Below are 21,531 nucleotides of genomic sequence, written 5' to 3' on the forward strand. Positions count from 1 at the left end.
GTGTGTATATGCCGGGTGTGTGTGTGCCGGGTGTGTGTGTGTGCCGGGTGTGTGTGTGTGCCGGGTGTGTGTGTATATGCCGGGTGTGTGTGTGCCGGGTGTGTGTGTATATGCCGGGTGTGTGTGTGCCGGGTGTGTGTGTGCCGGGTGTGTGTGTGTGCCGGGTGTGTGTGTGTGCCGGGTGTGTGTGTGTGCCGGGTGTGTGTGTGTGCCGGGTGTGTGTGTGTGCCGGGTGTGTGTGTGTGCCGGGTGTGTGTGTGTATGCCGGGTGTGTGTGTGTATGCCGGGTGTGTGTGTATATGCCGGGTGTGTGTGTATATGCCGGGTGTGTGTGTGCCGGGTGCGTGTGTGCCGGGTGCGTGTGTGCCGGGTGCGTGTGTGCCGGGTGCGTGTGTGCCGGGTGTGTGTGTATAACAGGATTCCCAGACACTGATGGTGACTGGTTGAAACGGGGCCATTCTTCTTGTCCGTCGGTAACATCTCTCACCAGCTCAAAGCTGAGAAACAGACTCTTCCCTCACACCACTAACTGCTTTCTGATCTCTCCCTCCCGCCGCGGCTGCCCAAAGACCACATCGAGAAACGTCCAGGATGTAATTGAGAGTCGCGTGGAGAAGAGAACGAAAGGTGTTTATGTTCCAGTCGGTGGCAAAAAGCTCGTCACCTTCATGGACGACCTGAATATGCCGGCCAAAGATACCTTCGGCTCACAGCCCCCACTCGAGCTGCTGCGCCTCTGGATAGATTACGGCTTCTGGTACGACCGACTCAAACAGACTGTGAAGCACATCAAGGTAACCAGCAGCCCTGGGCTTGTGTCAAAGCAGCGGCAGCATTCCTCCAGCACCTCGCAACGTCCCAAAGCGCCTCACAGCCCATCGGGTATCTCAGCTGCCCCCACCCCTGGCAGGGGGAGGGACCACCTTCCTGCCCCGCTCCCCCCTCCCGGTGGGGGTTGGACCACCTTCCTGCACCCCCCACCCCACCACCCCGGTGGGGGAGGGACCACCGTCCCGCCCACCTCCCCAGCACACGCCCAGAATGTGTGGGCAGCCTGTCTGCCATCTTTAAATTTAAACCAAATCAGGGGTGAGTTAGATTTGTTAGTGAGCCTGGATGATACGCTGCCCACACCATGAACCGTTGTGGCGCGGTATTTTACACAAACTCTTCAAATGGTGGGAAGGGAGGAGTTGTTCTGTGTTAACAGGCTGCCCTTATCAGGGTGTGAGATCCCCCCTAATATAGTAATCCCTCTTACATCCTACCTGCCTGTTTACTGACAGTGCGGCACTCCCTCAGCACTGACCCTCTGACAGTGCGGCACTCCCTCAGCACTGACCCTCTGACAGTGCGGCGCTCCCTCAGCACTGACCCTCTGACAGTGCGGCACTCCCTCAGTACTGACCCTCTGACAGTGCGGCACTCCCTCAGCACTGACCCTCTGACAGTGCGGCACTCCCTCAGCACTGACCCTCTGACAGTGCGGCACTCCCTCAGTACTGACCCTCTGACAGTGCGGTGCTCCCTCAGCACTGACCCTCTGACAGTGCGGTGCTCCCTCAGCACTGACCCTCTGACAGTGCGGCACTCCCTCAGCACTGACCCACTGACAGTGCGGCACTCCCTCAGCACTGACCCTCTGACAGTGCGGCACTCCCTCAGCACTGACCCTCTGACAGTGCGGCACTCCCTCAGCACTGACCCTCTGACAGTGCGGCACTCCCTCAGCACTGACCCACTGACAGTGCGGCACTCCCTCAGCACTGACCCTCTGACAGTGCGGCACTCCCTCAGCACTGACCCTCTGACAGTGCAGCACTCCCTCAGCACTGACCCTCTGACAGTGCGGCACTCCCTCAGCACTGACCCTCTGACAGTGCGGCACTCTCTCAGCACTGACCCTCTAACCGTGTGGCACTCCCTCAGCACTGACCCTCTGACAGTGCGGCACTCCCTCAGCACTGTGTGGCACTGCATTTAGCAGTGAGACTGGTCTCTGCAGCAAACAGTGTGCTTTGGGAAGCAGTCGCTATGGCTAATTTAAAAGGAGTCCCTGTAAACTGCAGCAAACATGATGAAAAGGGAGTGATGATGTCCCAGTAGAAGCTGTGTGATTTCTTCAGTGAATGAGTGTGAATGTTTGATAGTTACACAATGATGTGTTCAATCAATCGCAGTGACTTGCAGCAGCCACTGAGCTGCTGACAGGGAGTTACCCAATCATCAATATTCCTGCCAGCAGCCCGATATCTGTACCTTCAGAAAGTAACGGAGTGTCCAAAGCTTCCCCTGACATTTCATTGTGACAAAACATGGGCGACACGGGGGGCACAGCGGGTTAGCGCTGCTGCCTCACAGCGCCACCGACCCGGCTTCGATTCCTGGCTTCAGTCACTGTGTGGAGTCTGCACGTTCTCCCCGTGTCTGCATGGGTTTCCTCCGGGTGCTCCGCTTTCCTCCCACAGTCCAAAGATGTGCAGGTTAGGTGGATTGGCCATGGTAAATTGCCCCTTAGTGTCCAAAGATGTGCAGGTTGGGTGGACTGGCCATGCTAAATTGCCCCTTAGTGTCCAAAGATGTGCGGGTTAGGGGGATTGGCCGTGGTGAATGTGCAGAGTTATGGGGATAAAGCGGGAATAAGGCGGGGGTGGGGGTGAGGGGGGGTGGTGGTGGGAGGGTTGCCAGTGTGAGATGCTCTGTTGGAGGGTCTGTGGAGACTCAAATGGCCTCCTTCTGCACTGTCAGGATTCTGTGATTCTATGATTCTACTCTGAAAATGTCGGGAACTGCTCAGCATTTTACATAAAATGATCTGTTTCCACCCTGTAAATGTTTATTCTGCAGGATATGTTTCTAATGGGAGCGATGGGCCCCCCTGGAGGGGGCCGGACAGTCATCTCCGCTCGCCTTCAAAGCAGGTTCAATCTGATCAACATGACGTTTCCTGCGGTAGGTGTGGGGAGGGAGGGCTACTGTGATCACATTCAGCGCAAAAACCTTCCGTCCAGCAATGTACAGACAATAACCAATGGCTCCATCCACTTTGTTTATCACAACATGTACACCTTCCCACACAGACCTTAAAAGCTTCGCTCAGATTCCCCCGAGTTCACATTTCTTTAAAGTGTAGTGATCCAGCTGTTCGAGCCTGTCCGGGTAACAAAGATGTTAAAGCCTGCGGGTGAACCCAACAGCCCATCTTTACACCCTCTCCAAAGCGTGTCACCCACCCTGTAGGGAGACCACAAGTGTGCACAGCATTCCAACTGAACCTGAACTAAGTTATTGTGCAAAAGCAGAATAGTTTAGCTCATCTTATGTTGTGTTGTAAGTTCAAGCTGGTATCTTACTCAAAGAGAGAAAATGCTGGAAAATCTCAGCAGGTCTGGCAGCATCTATAAGGAGAGAAAAGATCTGACGTTTTGAGTCCAGATGACCCCTTTGTCAAAGCTAAAAGGCACAGAAAGGCTTTCTCTGCCTTTTAGCTTTGACAAAGGGTCATCTGGACTCGAAACGTCAGCTCTTTTCTCTCCTTACAGATGCTGCCAGACCTGCTGAGATTTTCCTGCATTTTCTCTCTTGGTTTCAGATTCCAGCATCCGCAGTAATTTGGTTTTATTTAGTATCTTACTCACTTCAGCTCCCTAAAGCTTTTAGGGGTCTATGCGCTAGAATGCCCAGATCGCTCTCCGCACCGAGTTGGGGATTTCTCTCTGGAAGTTGCTTATCCGTTGTGCTCTCGCCATTCCCACATGGCACTTCTCCAGGTTACATGCCAGTTAGCAGTGAAGGGTCCATTCCACCAGCATACCCGGATCTGTTGTGTATAGTCAGGCATTCTGAAACTCTCACACATCTGCAAACCTGGAACTCATTTCCCCCAATGCCTACATGGATGGCACGGTGGTTAGCACTGCTGCCTCACAGTGCCAGGGACCTGGGTTCAATTCCCGGCTTGGGTCACTGTCTGTGCGGAGTTTGCATGTTCTCCCCGTGTCTGCGTGGGTTTCCTCCCAGTACTCCAGTTTCCTCCCACACTCCAAAGATGTGCAGGTGAGGTGGACTGGCCATGCGAGATTGCCCCTTAGTGTCCAAAAATGTGCAGGTTAGGGGAATGGCCATGTTAAATTGCCCCTTAGTGTCCAACGATGTGCAGGTTAGGTGGACTGGCCATGCTAAATTGCCCCTTAGTGTCCAAAGATGTGTAGGTTAGGTGGACTGGCCATGCTAAATTGCCCCTTAGTGTCCAAAGATGTGTAGGTTAGGTGGATTGGCCATGCTAAATTGCCCCTTAGTGTCCAAAGATGTGTAAGATTGGGGAATTAGTGGGGTAAATACAGGGCTATGGAGATGGGGCCTGGGTGGAATGCTTTGTCGGAGAGCTGGTGCAGACTCGATGGGCCAAATGGCCTCCTTCTGCAGTTTAAGGATTCTATGATATGCAACCATTTTCTGCCCATTGCTTCCAGCCAGCCAGTAAATTGCCAGAAAACACACAAGGCAGTAAGTTTTGTAGACTAATGAAAGATGTTTTGGAAATCTGGATAGTTAATCTGTACTGGGATTCGCTCATCCTCTGTCTTTCCAGTTCCTGCAAACAAACACAGATTCAATTCCTGTGACCAGACTTATTTGTTTGAAGCCACTTTGTGTATCCCTGAAACACCCCGCTCTACCTAACTGATCTCCGATTGCATTCCTGTACTCACACACACATGTATGTTCCCAGATATTTCCTGTCCTGATTTTGTTGTTAATTTGCGCTGTGTCTTCACCTTCTCGGCTAGTTTGACCCAGGAAGGTTTTCTCTCTCTAGACGTCCCAGATCAAGCGGATTTTCAGCACTCTGATCAACCAGAAACTGCAGGATTTTGATGAGCAGATGAAGCCAATTGGCAATGTCATTACTGATGCCACCATCGAACTTTACAACGGAGTCGTTCATAAGTTCCTGCCTACACCCACCAAGATCCACTATCTCTTCAATCTCAGGGATATCTCCAAGGTATTCACTCTATTTGCCTGTCTCTCATTCACCCTCCCCCACTTTCTCAGCCTCCTGTCACTCTTTCCTGTTGCCTGTCTCTTCTATTCTATCCTCCACTCTTCCATTATCTCTCTTACATTCTCCCTCTCTCTCCTGTTCCCTCTTCTCTCTGGCCCTTTCTCTGCAACCTGTTTCTCCCTTTCCGTAGTCCCCAATTCACGTATCTCTCAAATCTTGTCTTTGTTTTTCTTATTTCTGTCTAACGAATCCCTCTTCTCATAGAAATAATAGGGCAGCACGGAGGCACCGCGGTTAGCACTGCTGCCTCACAGCGCCAGGGACCCGGGGCAGCACGGTGGCACTGCGGTTAGCACTGCTGCCTCACAGCGCCAGGGACCCGGGGCAGCACGGAGGCACCGCGGTTAGCACTGCTGCCTCACAGCGCCAGGGACCCGGGGCAGCACGGAGGCACCGCGGTTAGCACTGCTGCCTCACAGCGCCAGGGACCCGGGGCAGCACGGAGGCACCGCGGTTAGCACTGCTGCCTCACAGCGCCAGGGACCCGGGGCAGCACGGAGGCACCGCGGTTAGCACTGCTGCCTCACAGCACCAGGGACCCGGGGCGGCACAGTGGCACTGCGGTTAGCACTGCTGCCTCACAGCACCAGGGACCCGGGGCGGCACGGTGGCACAGTGGTTAGCACTGCTGCCTCACAGCGTCAGGGACCCAGGGCAGCACGGAGGCACCGCGGTTAGCACTGCTGCCTCACAACGCCAGGGTCCCAGGTTCAATTCCGGCCTCGGGTCACTGTCTGTGTGGAGTTTGCAGCTTCTCCCCGTGTCTGCGTGGGTTTTCTCTGGGTGCTCCGGTTTCCTCCCACACTCCAAAGATGTGCGAGTTAGGTGCATTGGGCCGCGCTAAATTGACCCTAGTGTCAGGGGGATTAGCAGGGAATGGGGCCTGGGTGGGATTGTAGTCACTGCAGACTTGATGGCCGAATGGCCTCCTTCTGCACTGTAGGGATTCTATGGATAGAATCAAACCACACAGACCAAGGCCATTCAGCCCTTTGTGGGGCAGCACGGTGGCACATTGGCTAGCACTGCTGCCTCACCGCGCCACAGACCCAGGTTCGTTTGCTGGCTTGGGTCACTGTCTGTGTGGAGTCTGCACGTTCTCCCCGTGTCTGCATGGGTTTCCTCCGGGTGCTCAGGTTTCCTCCCACAGTCTGAAAGACGTGCTGGTTAGGGTGGAATTGGGCAGTGCTAAATTCTCCCTCAGTGTTACCCGAACAGGCGCCAGAGTGTGGGCGACTAGGGGATTTTCACAGTAACTTCATTGCGGTGTTAATGTAAGCCTTACTTGTGACACTAATAAATAAAGTTAATCTGTTTGAGGCCTTGGAAGGAGCTCTCCAATGCCTCCTGCTCCCCTCCGCTCTTTCCTCATCATTCTGCTGCTGTTTTGGTTCCCGCAGGTGTTCCAGGGGATGCTGCGTGTGCACAAGGACTACCACGACTCGAAAACAAGTATCGCACGGCTGTGGGTTCACGAGTGCTTCAGGTATCTCCCCCTCCTTTAGTTATCCCCCGTTTCTGTCCCAAACCTCTGCTGGGGTGCAGATCCATTGGTTCACCCACCACCCCCGATACCTGAGTGTTATTCTTCACCCACAAACATCGATCCTGCATCCTGGGCTGTGTATTGGATCAGGAGAGGGGCATCACATCCCTACAGGATTGCCATCAGGAGAGGGAAGCTTCACATTTCCCCCCTTATTTTCCCAGGAATGCTGAGACCCCGGCTGCTTGCAGTACCTCGCAGGCACATTCCTGATTGCAGCTCAGTTTTACACCACAACATAGAACCATAGGAAAGTTGCAGCACAGAAGGAGGCCATTCGACCCATCTTGTCCATGCCCAGCCCAAGGACACTCAGGTGCCCTTTCTAATCCCACCTTCCTGTACCCGGCCCAGGGCCCTGTAGTTTACAGCACTTAAGGTGCAGATCCAGGTACTTTTTAAAGGAGTTTAGGGTTTCTGCCTCCACCACCAACTCAGACAGTGAATTCCAGACACCCACCACCCTCTGCGTAAAAAAAGGTTCTTCCACATGTCCCCTCTACACCTACCGCCACTTATCCTGAATCTGTGTCCCCTGGTTCTAGAATTCTCCACCCAGGGAAACAATGTTATCCTGTCCACTCTATCTCTCCCCCTCATCATTCTGTCCACCTCAATCAACTCGCCCCTCAGCCGCCTTTGTTCCAAGGAAAATAACCCCTATGGGGGTAGGGCCTGGGTGGGATTGTGGTCGGTGCAGACTCGATGGGCCGAATGGCCTCTTTCTGTACTGTAGGGTTTCTACGATTTCTATGATTTCTAACTGCGCTGGAGAAGCTTCTTCAGTGCAACTGAACACAGTCAGAGGGTCATTACAAGTCAACCACACTGCTCTGGACCTGGTCTTACAGAGAGCTCTTACTGAATGAGGACAACAGATCTCCTGAACATAGGGGAGGCGATGACCGAGAGGTATTATCGCTAGACTATTAATCCCGAAACTCAGCTAATGTTCTAGGGGACCCGGGTTCGAATCCCGCCACGGCAGGTGGTGGAATTTGAATTCAATGAAAAAATATCTGGAATTAAGAATCTACTGATGACCCATTGCCGATTGTCGGAAAAACTCATCTGGTTCCTTTAGGGAAGGAAATCTGCCCTCCTTACCCGGTCTGGCCTACATGTGACTCCAGAGCCACAGCAATGGGGTTGACTCTCAACTGCCCTCAGGCAACTAGGGATGGGCAATAAATGCTGGACCCAACCGGCGACGCCCGTGTCCCACGGATGAATAAAAAATATAGCATGAAGAAACTGTGCTAGTCAACAAAGCAAAATACTGGAATCTGAAACAAAAACAGAAAATCCTGGAAAATCTCAGCATCTGTGGAGAGAAATCAGAGTGAATGTTTTGAGTCCGTATTCTTAATAAGAGTCATACGGACTCGCAACGTTAGTTCTGTTTTCCCCCTCCACAGATGCTGCCAGGCCTGCTGAGAGTTTCCCTTAATTTCTCTTTTTGTGTTGATGAAGGAACCGCTTGTGTTTTTATGACAGTCTGGTAGTATCCTGATCGCTATTCCTAACACGAGCTTTTTATGCCAGTTTATCTGACTGGATCGAGTTTGAATTCCCCACATTTGAGCTTGTGTCTCTAGCTCATTAGTCCAGCCCCCTGGGTTACAAAAACCACTCGGTACCATTTCCTATTCCAATTCCCGCACCTAGTGGCGCACTAAGGCAGACCTTGGTCTGTCTCCATAGTTAGGAATTCCCGGATCAGGTCACCAGTCTGATCATCAGGGGAGTATAGGAGTGGGAGGAGGGGGGGGGGGGGGCGGTGGGGGTCGCCACTCCACATCGAGTGTGGCTCACCAGGAGTCTCTCCCACTCTTACCGCCAGCCCTTGGCGTCTTTGGAGGGATTTGGCCAGCTGACGCACCCAACCTGCTTTTGGCTGCGTTATGGATTCATCTTCCTTGACCGTCGAGTCATGGGCTGGGACTCGAACCCAGAGCTTCTGGCTCAGAGCCAGGGACGCTAACCCTACTGCGCCACAAGACCTCCCGACCTGCTACCATGTCTCCGACTGAGTTGAATGATTGCAGAGCTAACCTTTCTGTCTCATTGATGCAGGGTATTTTCTGACCGGTTTGTGGAACACAAAGATATGGAACTGTTTGTGGTGCTACTGAATGAGAAGTTAGGCACTTTCTTAGACATGACCTTCCACAGCCTCTGTCCAACTAAGCAGTCACCCATCTTTGGTAAGAATGGAGTACAGTATCTCAACGTGAAAACAGAGACAAGTAATGAATGCCTCTCCTGTCTCAGCAATTCTCTGCTGTTCCCTCCCTGCTGGTGATTTGAAATGAGACGTACTAATATGCCGTTGCTTGTGATGTTTAGATGCTTTGGCAGATCTATGCTTAACTCCGCCTGTTCCTTAAAAAATCACTGATCAGCTCATCCCTAAGGAGACATGGTCTCAATCGAAAGGAAAATGCTGCGGAAACTGGGAATCGGAAATAAAATGTCGGACAAACTCAGCGGCAGCGGCTGTGGAGAGAGAGGAGCAGAGTGAACAAGCAGAATTTCCCGGCCGCTCACGCCAGCGGGATTCTCCAGCCCCGCTGCAGTGAGGAGATTTGTCTGAGCGCCAAATTCCCCACCCTCGCCGGCAGCAGCGACGGGGCGCGAACGGTCGGAGAATCCCAGCCAGCGTCTCCAGCCCATGTGCCTCTCCTTCAAGCTCTGAACTCAAGATGGCACGGCACGGCACGGTAGCACAGTGGTTAGCACTGCTGCTTCACAGCTCCAGGGTCCCGGGTTCGATTCCCGGCTCGGGTCACTGTCTGTGTGGAGTTTGCACATTCTCCTCGTGTCTGCGTGGGTTTCCTCCGGGTGCTCCGGTTTCCTCCCACAGTCCAAAGATGTGCGGGTTAGGTTGATTGGCCAGGTTAAAAAATTGCCCCTTAGAGTCCTGGGATGTGTAGGTTAGAGGGATTAGCGGGTAAAATATGTGGGGGTAGGGCCTGGGTGGGATTGTGGTCGGTGCAGACTCGATGGGCCGAATGGCCTCCTTCTGCACTGTAGGGTTTCTATGATTTCTATGATTCTATGATGTTAACTCAGTTAACAAGCTCAGGACGGCTTCCTGACTCACTCACTCATGATCAGTTGCTAGATTGTGTTGCATGTCCTTTTACCTATGAGGGGGCAAATATTTTTATTTTATATTTATTTTATTTATTCGTGTCACAAGTAAGGCTTACATTAACACTGCAGTGAAGTTACTGTGAAAATCCCCCAGTCGCCCACACTCCGGCGCCTGTTCGGGTAACACTGAGGGAGAATTTAGCACGGGCCAATCCACCCTAACCAGCACGTCTTTCGGACTGTGGGAGGAAACCGGAGCACCCGCACCAAGGCAAGATGCTTTAAGATGCCTCACCTAGAGTCGTGGTGGAAGCTCTCTGGAAGGCTGATGTTGGTTTAATATCAGGACGGTGATTTAACAAAAAAATGCCGTGTGAATAATTTAATGCTGCCACAGTCATTGGATGATAAATTTGGGGATGAACTGACCCATTCAGCCTGGATATGACAGGCCGCCTGCCAGATTGGACAGGGAAGATAACAAGAGTCCTTTATCCAGACCCAGAGTGAGTGATAGGCCAGCCGCCATGGCAGATAATGAGTCCAACCCCTCCCCGAGGCTCCGTGCCATCATCGGTTTGGTCTGAGCCACTCATCAAAGACATCATAGGATCATCGACTCCTTACAGTGTAGAAACAGGCCATTCGGCCCATCAAGTCTGCACTGACTCTCCGAAACAGCATCTTACTCAGCTACATCCCCCTGTCCCCCTTCCCATCTCCGTAACCCTGCACATTTAGCATGGCCAATCCACGTAACCTGCACATCCTTGGACACCAAGGGACAATCTAGCATGGCCAATCCACCTAACCCGCACATCTTTGGAGTGTGGGAGGAAACCGGAGCACCCGGAGGAAACCCACGCAGTCACGGGGAGAATGTGCAGACTCCGCACAGACAGTGACCTGAGGCTGGAATTGAACCCGGGGTCCCTGGCGCTGTGAGGCAGCAGTGCTAAGCACTGTGCCACCCTGCTGTCTTTGGCCTTGGAATTGCTTGTGACGACACTCTTACACTTAGCTGCAGGTGCAGTTCTGCTTCTCCCAATCCCACATTTAACATCCTGCCTCCTCGCATCCCCAGCCCTCTCTCCACAGACAGCTCTCCTACAAGTGGGAAACTGAGGGTTTCTCTCTCTCTCTTTTCCAGGTGACTTCATCCGGGGCGATGTATATGAAGACCTGACGAACTTCAAGGTGTTGAAAACGTACATGGAGCACCAGCTGTCTGAGTATAATTCCACCCCTGGGGTGGTACCCATGAGCCTCGTCCTGTTCAAAGATGCTATCGAACACGGTAACCGTTGTACAACCCCTCCAGTGCCTTGCATTCCTTTACATACCGATCATCTTCCTCTTACAGTATTGGCACGCTCATGAGGATAAAGATTTGATTTAATTTGATTTATTATTGTCACATGTACTGGGATACAGTGAAAAGTATTGTTTCTTGCGCGCTATACAGACAAAGCATACCGTTCATAGAGAAGGAAAGGAGAGAGTGCAGAATGTAGTGTTACAGTCATAGCTAGGGTGTAGAGAAAGATCAACTTAATGCGAGGTGGGTCCATTCAAAAGTCTGACAGCAGCAGGGAAGAAGCTGTTCTTGAGTCGGTCGGTACGTGACCTCAGACTTTCGTATCTTTTTCCCGATGGAAGAAGGTGGAAGAGAGAATGTCCGGGGGTGCGTGGGGTCCTTGATTATGCTGGCTGCTTTTCCCGAGGCAGCGGGAAGTGTAGACAGAGTCAATGGATGGGAGGCTGGTTTGCGTGATGGATTGGGCTACATTCACCACCTTTTGTAGTTCCTTGCGGTCTTGGGCAGAGCAGGAGCCCCAGACCAAGCTGTGATACAACCAGAAAGAATGCTTTCTATGGGGCACCTGTAAAAGTTGGTGAGAGTCGTAGCTGACATGCCAAATTTCAGGGATGAGGGTAAGGCCTCTTATTTTCTATCAGTTGGCCCTACTTGCTTTCCTACCACAGGAAAGATTTCTTGGTGCTCTATCGGTAATGAAATGATAAAGATTGCGCTCCTGACCTTACACGGAAAAGATCTCCAGTTCTCTGCAGAGATTATTTGTAGAGTTTGTTTCAGGGATCAGTTCCACATCTGTTTTCTCCTTTTGTTGAAAAGCTTTCTTGGGTTTGCTGCCAAGTTATTGTTAAGTCTTGTACCCACTCTTACCGTTGTAATGCTGTGGGGAGGCAGTGGTGTAGTTGTGTTGTCACTGCACAAGTAGCCCAGAGAGCCGAGCAAGACCTGGCGTCCCCGGGTTCAAACCCCACCACGGCGGATGGTGAAATTTGAATTCAATAAAAATCTGGCATTAAAAGTCCAATGATGACCGTGAAACCATTGTCGATTGTCGGAAAAGCCTACCTGGTTTGCTAATCATAGAATCCCTACAGTGCAGAAGGAGGTCATTCGGCCCATCGAATCTGCACCAATCACAATCCACCCAGGCCCTATTCCCGTAACCCCACACTTTTACCCTAGCTAGTTCACCTGACACTAAGGGGCAATTTAGCATGGCAAATCCACCCTAACCCGCACATCTTGGACTGTGGGAGGAAACCGGAGCACCTGGAGGAAACCCACACAGACACGGGGAGAATGTGCAAACTCCACACAGACAATCGCCCAAGGTTGGGATTGAACCCGGGTCCCTGGCGCTGTGAGGCAGCAGAGCTTGCCACTGTGCCGCTCATGTCCCTTAGGAAAGAAAATTTTCCATCCTTACCCGGTCTAGGACTCCCGACATGTGACTTCAGAGCCACAGCAATGTGGTCAACTCCAACAAGCCCGCCCACAACTCCCCACCACACCCACAACTCCCCATCACGCCCACAACTCCCCACCACGCCCACAACTCCCCACAACTCCCCACCACGCCCACAACTCCCCACCACGCCCACAACTCCCCACCACACCCACAACTCCCCACCACACCCACAACTCCCCACCACACCCACATCCTGCTGGCTGCATCTCACATGTTCAAATTAGGCCACAGCTTGGGGACAATTGATTTATTCTATCCTTAAAACCATAGAAAGCATTCTTTCTGGTTGTATCACAGCTTGGTATGGGCTCCTGCTCTGCCCAAGGCCGCAAGGAACTACAAAAGGGTCGTGAATGTAGCCCAATCCATCACGCAAACCAGCCTCCCATCCATTGACTCCGTCTACACTTCCCATTGCCTCGGGAAAAGCAGCCAGCATAATTAAGAACCCCACGCACCCCGGACATTCTCTCTTCCACCTTCGGGAAAAAGATACAAAAGTCTGAGGTCACGTACCAACCGACTCAAGAACAGCTTCTTCCCTGCTGCTGTCAGACTTTTGAATGGAGCTACCTTGCACTAAGTTGATCTTTCTCTACACCCTTAGCTATGACTGTAACACTACATTCTGCACTCTCTCCTTTCCTTCTCTATGAACGGTATGCTTTGTCTGTATAGTGCGCAAGAAACAATACTTTTCACTGTGTCCCAGTACATGTGACAATAATAAATCAAATCAAAATCAAGATTTCAGGGTCTCTATCGCTAACCTCTTGTGTTTAATGGATAGATTGGCGGTAACAGTCTCTGGGTTATGATTTAGGAGATCAGAATTGCCACAACAGTGCCCCGACAGGGTGGCCCGCTCCTGCCCTGTTAAACCTCAGATTGAATGTGTGTTCCTCACTTTTCCTTCCTCAGTGACGAGGATTATCCGTGTGATCAGTCAACCCCGTGGGAACATGCTGTTGGTTGGGATAGGGGGCAGTGGACGACAGAGTCTCTCTCAGCTCTCTGCCTTCATCTCCACCTACAACACCTACCAAATCGAAGTCACCAAGGTCTACCGCAAGATGGAGTTCAGAGAAGGTAGGTCTGAGTCTTGGTGTTGTTTTAAAATATTAATCTCCTTCCTGCCATCTGACATTGGGGTCGGACAATTCCGGCCTCACCCACGGCTGGGATTCTCTGGTGCCGCTGCGGTGAGTGTAGATGGTCGCACGGTTGAGGCAGTGGATGGTTACGTGGGTGAGGCAGTGGATGGTCGCACGGTTGAGGCAGTGGATGGTTACGCGAGTGAGGGAGTGGATGGTCACGCGGGTGAGGGAGTGGATGGTTACGTGGGTGAGGGACTGGATGGTGCCCAGCGCCTCCTGGTCCGAGGAGAGGAAATGGGGACCCAGGAGAGAATGAAGTATCTTAAAAAATTAACATTGCTGATAAGAACATAAGAACATAAGAAATAGGAGCAGGAGTAGGCCATCTAGCCCCTCAAGCCTGCCCCTCCATTCAATAAGATCATGGCTGATCTGATAGTGGGTTTAGTTCCACTTACCCGCCCGCTCCCCATAACCCTTAATTCCCTTAATGGTTAAATATCTATCTATCTGTGACTTAAACACATTTAACGAGGTAGCCTCTACTGCTTCATTGGGCAGAGAATTCCAAAGATTCACTACCCTCTGGGAGAAGAAGTTCCTCCTCAACTCTGTTCTAAATTGACTCCCCCGTATTTTGAGGCTGTGTCCTCCAGTTCTTGTTTCCTTTCTAAGTGGAAAGAATCTCTCTGCCTCTACCCTGTCTAGCCCCTTCATTATCTTATATGTCTCTATAAGATCTCCCTCAGCCTTCTAAACTCCAACGAGTACAGGCCCAGTCTACTCAATCTCTCCTCATAAGCTAACCACCTCATCACTGGAATCAACCTGGTGAACCTTCTCTGTACCCCCTCCAAAGCTAATATATCCTTTCTTAAACAAGGGGACCAAAATTGTACACAGTACTCTAGGTGCGGCCTCACCAGTACCCTGTACAGTTGCAGCAAGACCTCCCTGCTTTTATACTCCATCCCCTTCGCGATAAAGGCCAACATTCCATTCGCCTTCTTGATTACCTGCTGCACCTGCAAACTGTGTTTTTGTGATTCATGCACAAGGACCCCCAGGTCCCTCTGCACAGTAGCATGTTGTAATTTTTCACCATTTAAATAATAGTCCATTTTACTATTATTCCTTCCAAAGTGGATAACCTCACACTTACCAACGTTATACTCCATCTGCCAGATCCTCGCCCACTCACTTAGCCTATCCAAATCTCTCTGCAGACTCTCTGTGTCCTCCACGCAATCCGCTTTCCCACTCATCTTTGTGTCATCCGCAAACTTTATCACCCTACACTCGGTCCCCGCCTCCAGATCGTCTATGTATATGGTAAATAGTTGAGGCCCCAGCACCGATCCCTGCGGCACGCCACTAGTCACTGATTGCCAACCGGAAAAGCACCCATTTATTCCGACTCTCTGTTTTCTGTTAGATAGCCAATCCTCAATCCACACTAACACTTTACCCCCAACTCCGTGTACCTTTATCTTATGCAGCAACCTTTTGTGAGGCACCTTATCGAATGCCTTCTGGAAACCTAAATACACCACATCCACCGGTTCCCCTTTGTCAACCGCACTCATTATATCCTCAAAAAATTCCAGGAAGTTAGTCAAACATGACTTTCCCTTCATGAATCCATGCTGCGTCTGCTTGATTGAACCATTCTTTTCCAGGTGTCCTGCTATTTCTTCCTTAATGATAGATTCCAGCATTTTCCCAACTACGGATGTTAAGCTAACCGGCCTGTAGTTACCCGCCTTTTGTCTACCTCCTTTTATAAACAGTGGCATTACATTAGCTGTTTTCCAATCAGCTGGCACCTCCCCAGAGTCCAGTGAATTTTGATAAATTACAACTAATACATTTGCTATTTCTTCTGCCGTTTCTTTCAGTACCCTGGGATGCATTCCATCCGGACCAGGGGACTTGTCTACCTTTAGTCCCATTAGCCTACCCAGCACCACCTCTTTAGTAATAGTGATCGTTTTAAGGTCCTCACCCCCTACAGTCCCATGACGTCAATTATTGGTATGCTATTTGTGTCTTCCACTGTGAAGACCGACACAAAAAACTTGTTTACGGCCTTGGCCATTTCCTCGTTTCCTATTATTAAATCCCCCTTCTCATCTTCTAAGGGACCAACATTTACTTTAGCCACTCTTTTCCATTTTATATATTTGTAAAAACTTTTACTATCAGTTTTTATATTTTGTGCTAGTTTACTTTCATAATCTATCTTTCCTTTCTTTATTGCTTTCTTACTAGTTCTTTGTTGTTTTTTAAAGCCTTCCCAATCTTCTAGTTCCCCACTAATTTTGGCCACTCTGTATGCATCGGTTTTTAATTTGATACTCTCCTTTATTTCCTTAGTTATCCACGGCTGGTTATCCCTTTCCTTACATTCCTTCTTTTTCACTGGAATATATTTTTCCTGAGTACTGAGAAAAATCTCCTTAAAAATCCTCCACTGTTCCTCAACTGTCCCACCAATTAGTCTGTGTTCCCAGTCTACATTAGCCAACTCCATCCTATTGTAATCCCCCTTGTTCAAGCAGAGGACACTGGTTTGGGACCCTACTTTCTCACCCTCCATCTGTATTAGAAATTCAACCATATTGTGATCACTCATTCCAAGAGAGATCACTCCTCACAAGGAGATCATTAATTTTACCTGTGTCATTACACAGGACCAGATCCAAGATAGCTTGCTCCCCCGTAGGTTCTGTAACATACTGTTCGAGGAAACTATCGCCACAGCATTCTAAGAACTCTTCCTCAAGTCCGCCGCGTCCGACTTGAGTTGACCAATCAATATGGACCAATCAATAATCCCCCATGATTATTGCTGTTCCATTTCTACATGCATCTGTTATTTGTTTGTTTATAGCCCGCCCCACCTTGCAGTTATTATTTGGGGGCCTATAGACTACGCCCACCAGTGACTTTTTCCCCTTACTATTCCTTATCTCCACCCACATTGATTCCACATTTTGCTCCTTAGAGCCTATATCATCTCTCCCTACCGCCCTGATGTTGTCTTTAATTAACAGAGCTACCCCACCTCCTTTTCCTTCCTGTCCATCCTTCCGAAATGTCTGATACCCCTGGATATTCAGTTCCCAGTCCTGGTCACCCTGCAACCACGTTTCTGTAATGGCCACTAGATCATACCCATTTGTACTGATTTGTGCCGACAACTCATTCACTTTGTTTCGAACGCTACGTGCATTCAGGTAAAGTGTCTTTATGTTAGTCTTTCTTACCTGGACCCGATTTGTTAGTGCATTCCTTTGTTTGCATGCTCTGTCCCTTCCTGTCACAGACTGGTTATTCTTCCCCCGACCATCTCCTTGCACTGTGTTGACAACTTCCCTTCTCATGCTTGTCACCTTTTTTACTCTGCCTGAGGTTAGATTCCTGCCACCTTCTATACTCTCTGTTCTATTACATGGTCTGGAAACTTTACTAACCTCTCCTGAGCCCTCGGCTCCTTTAACTAGTTGAAAGTCCTCATCATTAACCTGCACTCCTACCCTCTCCTTTACCTTTGATTTTCTAATTCTCCATGCAACTGAACCCTCCCCCCCACTATTTAGTTTAAAGCCCTATCTACAGCACTAGTTATACGATTCGCCAGGACTCTGGTCCCAGCACGATTCAGATGAAGACCATCCCTCGGAACAGGTCCCCTCTTCCCCAATACTGGTGCCAATGTCCCATGAATTCAAACCCATTCCTCCCACACCAATCTTTGAGCCACGCATTTACCTCCTTAATCTTATTGACCCTGTGCCAATTAGCTCGTGCCTCAGGTGGTTATCCAGAGATTATTACCTTTTTGGTTCTGCTTTTTAATTTAGCTCCTAGCTTTTCATACTCCCTTAGCAGAACCTCTGTTCCTGTTCTGCCTCTGTCGGTGGTACCTACGTGGACCACAACAACTGGATTTTTACCCTCCCACTCCAAGTTCGTCTGCAGCCCAGATGAGATATCCCGAACCCGAGCACCAGGCAGGCAACACAACCTTTGGGATTCTCGATCCTGGTCACAGAGAACAGTGTCAATGCCCCTAACTATACTATCCCCAATTACCACTACATTTCTTTTTTCCCCCCCCACTTGAACAGCTCCCTGTACCACGGTGCTGTGGTCAGCTTGCTCACCCTCCCTGCAGTCCCCGTTCCCGTCCACACAGGGAGCAAGAATCTCGAACCTGTTGGAGAGGTTCAGGGACTGAGGCTCCTAGAACTCTACCTCCTGGAGCCCGCTACCTGCCTCACTCGCAGCCACACTCTCTTGTCCCTGACCACTGGCTGAATTTGTTAGTCTAAGGGGTGTTACTGCCTCCTGAAATACAGCGTCCAGGTAACTCTCCCCCTCCCTGATGTGTCGCAGTGTCTAAAGCTCAGAATCCAGCTCATCAACCCTGAGCCGGAGTTCCTCAAGCAACCAACACTTACTGCAGACATGCTCACTGGGAACCACAGTGGGGTCCACCAGCTCCCACATCGTGCAGGAACAACACATCACATGACGCTCCATCCTTATTTTATTTGCCTTGTTTTTAAGTTTTTAAAAACTAAGAACTAAACCTACCCTGCCTCGCCCGTTTCTGCCTAAGCCCGTTGAGCCAAAGCCCTTCAGCCCTCACTCTGCTACCTGCTCACTCCGCTGCCCGCTAACGACACTGCCCGCTAACGACGCTGCCCACTAATGACGCTGCCCGCTAACGACGCTGCCCGATGGATAGTGCGGCCTGCTTTTTAAACCTCCCGCGCACTTGTATAAAAAAATAAAAAATTCCTTCCCAGGTCACCCCGCGGCCGGCCTACTTCCGCTTTTCACTTTAAACTAGGAAAAAAGAAACTCCGCGAAAAGGTAAGGAAAGTAAAGTCAATCCCTTACCCTTTTGACTGAACTTAACTGTACATTTGTAGACCTGAAGAAAATCTACCGCGAGGCAGGAGTTGCAAATAACCCCACCATGTTCCTGTTCACGGACACCCAGTTAGTTGAAGAAGCCTTCTTGGAAGATATTAATAACATCCTGAGCTCCGGAGAAGTTCCAAACCTGTTCAAAGCAGACGAGTTTGAAGAGGTGCGTAGTTGGTCCCAGATATAAGGGCAGTGGTGATAAACCACTCTCTATACTCCACACAATCAGGTTCCATCCTGATTACAGTTACACTCACACTCCCAGTACACATCGCAAACAAACTCTGCACTGGGGGAAAAATCGGCAATGTGACAATTAGCCCAGAACTCTGCTGGTTAGAATCCATTTTCCGATTCAAGAATGTTTTAGCAATTTCCCTCTCATAGTGTGAGAAACAGAAAGAAGTTGCCCTTCTGTTGTGTTATTCTCCTCCCCACAACATCCCTGGGGTATTCACAGCCCGTGAAGTACATCGGAGGGGGAGGCAGTGTACAACACAGCAAATGCTCATTAGCCATGATTAGTTTCTCACTGGGAAAGTTCACCCAGTGATAATGCAGTGGGGCACGGGCGAGAGCCAAAATCCTTTCTTCCCCACACTCCCTCATTGTCGAAAGGCAACCAGAAAGGTTCCGCTGGTTCAGGGTGGCATGGTGGCACAGTGGTTAGCACCACTGCCTTACAGCGCCAGGGTACCCGGCTTCGATTCCCGGCTTGGGTCACCGAGTCTGCACGTTCTCCCCGTGTCTGCGTGGGTTTCCTTTCAGGTACTCCGGTTTCCTCCCACACTCCAAAGATGTGTGAGTTAGGTGAATTGGCCGTACTAAATTGACCCTTAGTGTCAGGGGGCACTAGCTAGGGTAAATGCATGGGGTTATAGGGATAGGCCCTGGGGTGGGATTGTGGTCAGTGCAGACTCGATGGACCGAATGACCTCTTTCTGCACTGTAGGATTCTATGATTCGATGCATCTCCAGCTTGTCAGATACTGGCACAAGTGTCACCGTGGAATAAAATGACTGACTGTAAAACAAGAACATGGAAACCCGAAGCAGGAGGAGGCCATTCGGCCCTTCGAGCCTGCTCCCCCATTCATTATGATCGTGGCTGATCATCGAATTCAATATCCTGATGCCCCCAATTCCCCCCCCATATCCCTCGATCCCTTTAAACCCGAGAGCGAAATCTAATTTCTTCCTGAAATCACACAACGTTTTGGCCTCAACTACTTTCTGTGGTGGTGAAACTTCACATTTTATGTTATTAGGTCATTGGCAGAGTGAATGTCCTTTGCGTCGATAATGTGGCAATCCCTTGTTGTGTTCAGAATCTTTTAGCAATGGCTCGGTGTGGTGTAAAGTGTCAAACTGGCGCTCCTCCCCGGCAACATTGACAGGAGCTGAGTGGGTTCCGCCAGTGAGGAGGCTTGGGCCTCCCTTTCCTGCAGGCTGGGCTTTACCAGGGTCACTGACCTGGGAGATAGTGAAACAAGGCAGGGATCTGCTGCCACTATTAACCATCTTCTCCATTGCCAGATTAAAAACTCCTTGTTAGACGCAGCGAAAGAAGAATCCATATCGCAGACAAATGAAAGCATCTTCAATTTCCTGATGGAAAGAGTGCGTAATAACCTCCATGTCGTGATGTGCATGAGTCCCATCGGAGACCCTTTCAGGTGAGGTGTTAGCATAGAGAATGAGAGCGTTTCAAAACAGACCAAAAGGATTTGTTATTTTTACACTGAAGGCCTGTATTCAGCATCAAACAGGCGCCATTGCTTTAAGTCCAGGTTGCTGGTTCCCAACGAATTGCAGCGCCATTGAGTTGTTGCTTCAGATCGATAACTTCATGATGGGCAACTTATGTTCCAGTTGTACAAAACATTGGTGAGGCCACATTTGGAATACTGAGTCCAATTCTGGTCTCCACACTACCAGAAGGACGTGGAGGCTTTGGAGGGAGTGCAGACAAGGTTTACCTGGGGATGTTGCCTGGTATGGAGGGTCTTAGCTATGAGGAGAGATTGAATAAACTGGGATTGTTCTCCCTGGAAAGACGGAGGCTGAGGGAGCGACCCGATAGAAGTTTATAAAATTATGAGGGGTGTGGATAGGGTGAAGAGTTGGAAGCTTTTTCCCAGGGGCAGAAATGACAATTACAGGGGGCACAAGTTCAAGATAAGGGGGGAAAGGTTCAGTGGAGATGTGCGGGGGGGAGTGTTTCACACAGAGGGTGGTGGGGGCCCTGGAATGCGCTGCCATGTGAGGGGGTTGGGGCAGACACATTAGCGACATTTAAGACTTATCTGGATAGACACATGAACAGATGGGGAATAGAGAGATACAGGCGGCTGGTCTCGATAGGACAACGTGATCGGCACAGGCTTGGAGGGCCGAAGGGCCTGTTCCTGTGCTGTACTGTTCTCTGTTCCAAGTCCAGTCCTTGTCCGTGCGGTTCTCTCCTTTTCAGTTCTCTATTTTTGGGGCCTGATGGCCTCTGCTTTGCTCCACTGTGGCACTTTTCATTATTATCCATGTGGCTGACTTTGTCTGACTTGCACACAGTGACACAGTGGGTTAGCACTGCTGCCTCACAGCGCCGGGGACCCGGGTTCAATCCCGGCCTCGGGTCACTGTCTGTGTGGAGTTGGCACGTTCCCCCCGTGTCTGCGTGGGTTTCCTCCGGGTGCTCCGGTTTCCTCCCACACTCCAAAGATGTGTGGGTTAGGTGGATTGGCCATGCTAAATGTGCTTGGGGATAGGGTGGGGGAGAGTGCCTGGGTACGACGCTCTGTCAGAGAATCGGTGCAGACCTCGATGGGCCGAATGGCCTCCCTCTGCACTGTAGGATTGTATGAAATGAAACAAACTGTGTCACTCGGCTCCCTCCACAACCCCGTGACTCGTCACTTAACCTCCCACACAGAAGGAAATTGGAATGAGGTTCTCTCGGTGACTGGGTGTGTCTGGGTGACTGGGTGTGTCTGGGTGCGT

The 21,531-nt window shown here is 50.5% G+C and overlaps 1 protein-coding gene across 1 annotated transcript in view; it reads left to right on the forward strand.

Annotated features, from left to right (window-relative positions):
- Nucleotides 1-21,531, forward strand: part of dnah2 (dynein, axonemal, heavy chain 2) — a 232,295-nt gene that overhangs the window by 137,562 nt on the left and 73,202 nt on the right. The window contains exons 49-57 of the mRNA XM_078200892.1: nucleotides 570-794; nucleotides 2,848-2,952; nucleotides 4,820-5,008; nucleotides 6,469-6,554; nucleotides 8,691-8,821; nucleotides 10,864-11,010; nucleotides 13,421-13,588; nucleotides 18,540-18,700; nucleotides 20,074-20,213. Coding sequence (XP_078057018.1) covers nucleotides 570-794; nucleotides 2,848-2,952; nucleotides 4,820-5,008; nucleotides 6,469-6,554; nucleotides 8,691-8,821; nucleotides 10,864-11,010; nucleotides 13,421-13,588; nucleotides 18,540-18,700; nucleotides 20,074-20,213 — 1,352 coding nt within the window. The remainder of the gene's footprint in view (nucleotides 1-569; nucleotides 795-2,847; nucleotides 2,953-4,819; nucleotides 5,009-6,468; nucleotides 6,555-8,690; nucleotides 8,822-10,863; nucleotides 11,011-13,420; nucleotides 13,589-18,539; nucleotides 18,701-20,073; nucleotides 20,214-21,531) is intronic.

Source organism: Mustelus asterias, chromosome 31 (genome assembly GCF_964213995.1).
Source record: "Mustelus asterias chromosome 31, sMusAst1.hap1.1, whole genome shotgun sequence".
Lineage (NCBI taxonomy): Eukaryota > Metazoa > Chordata > Chondrichthyes > Carcharhiniformes > Triakidae > Mustelus > Mustelus asterias.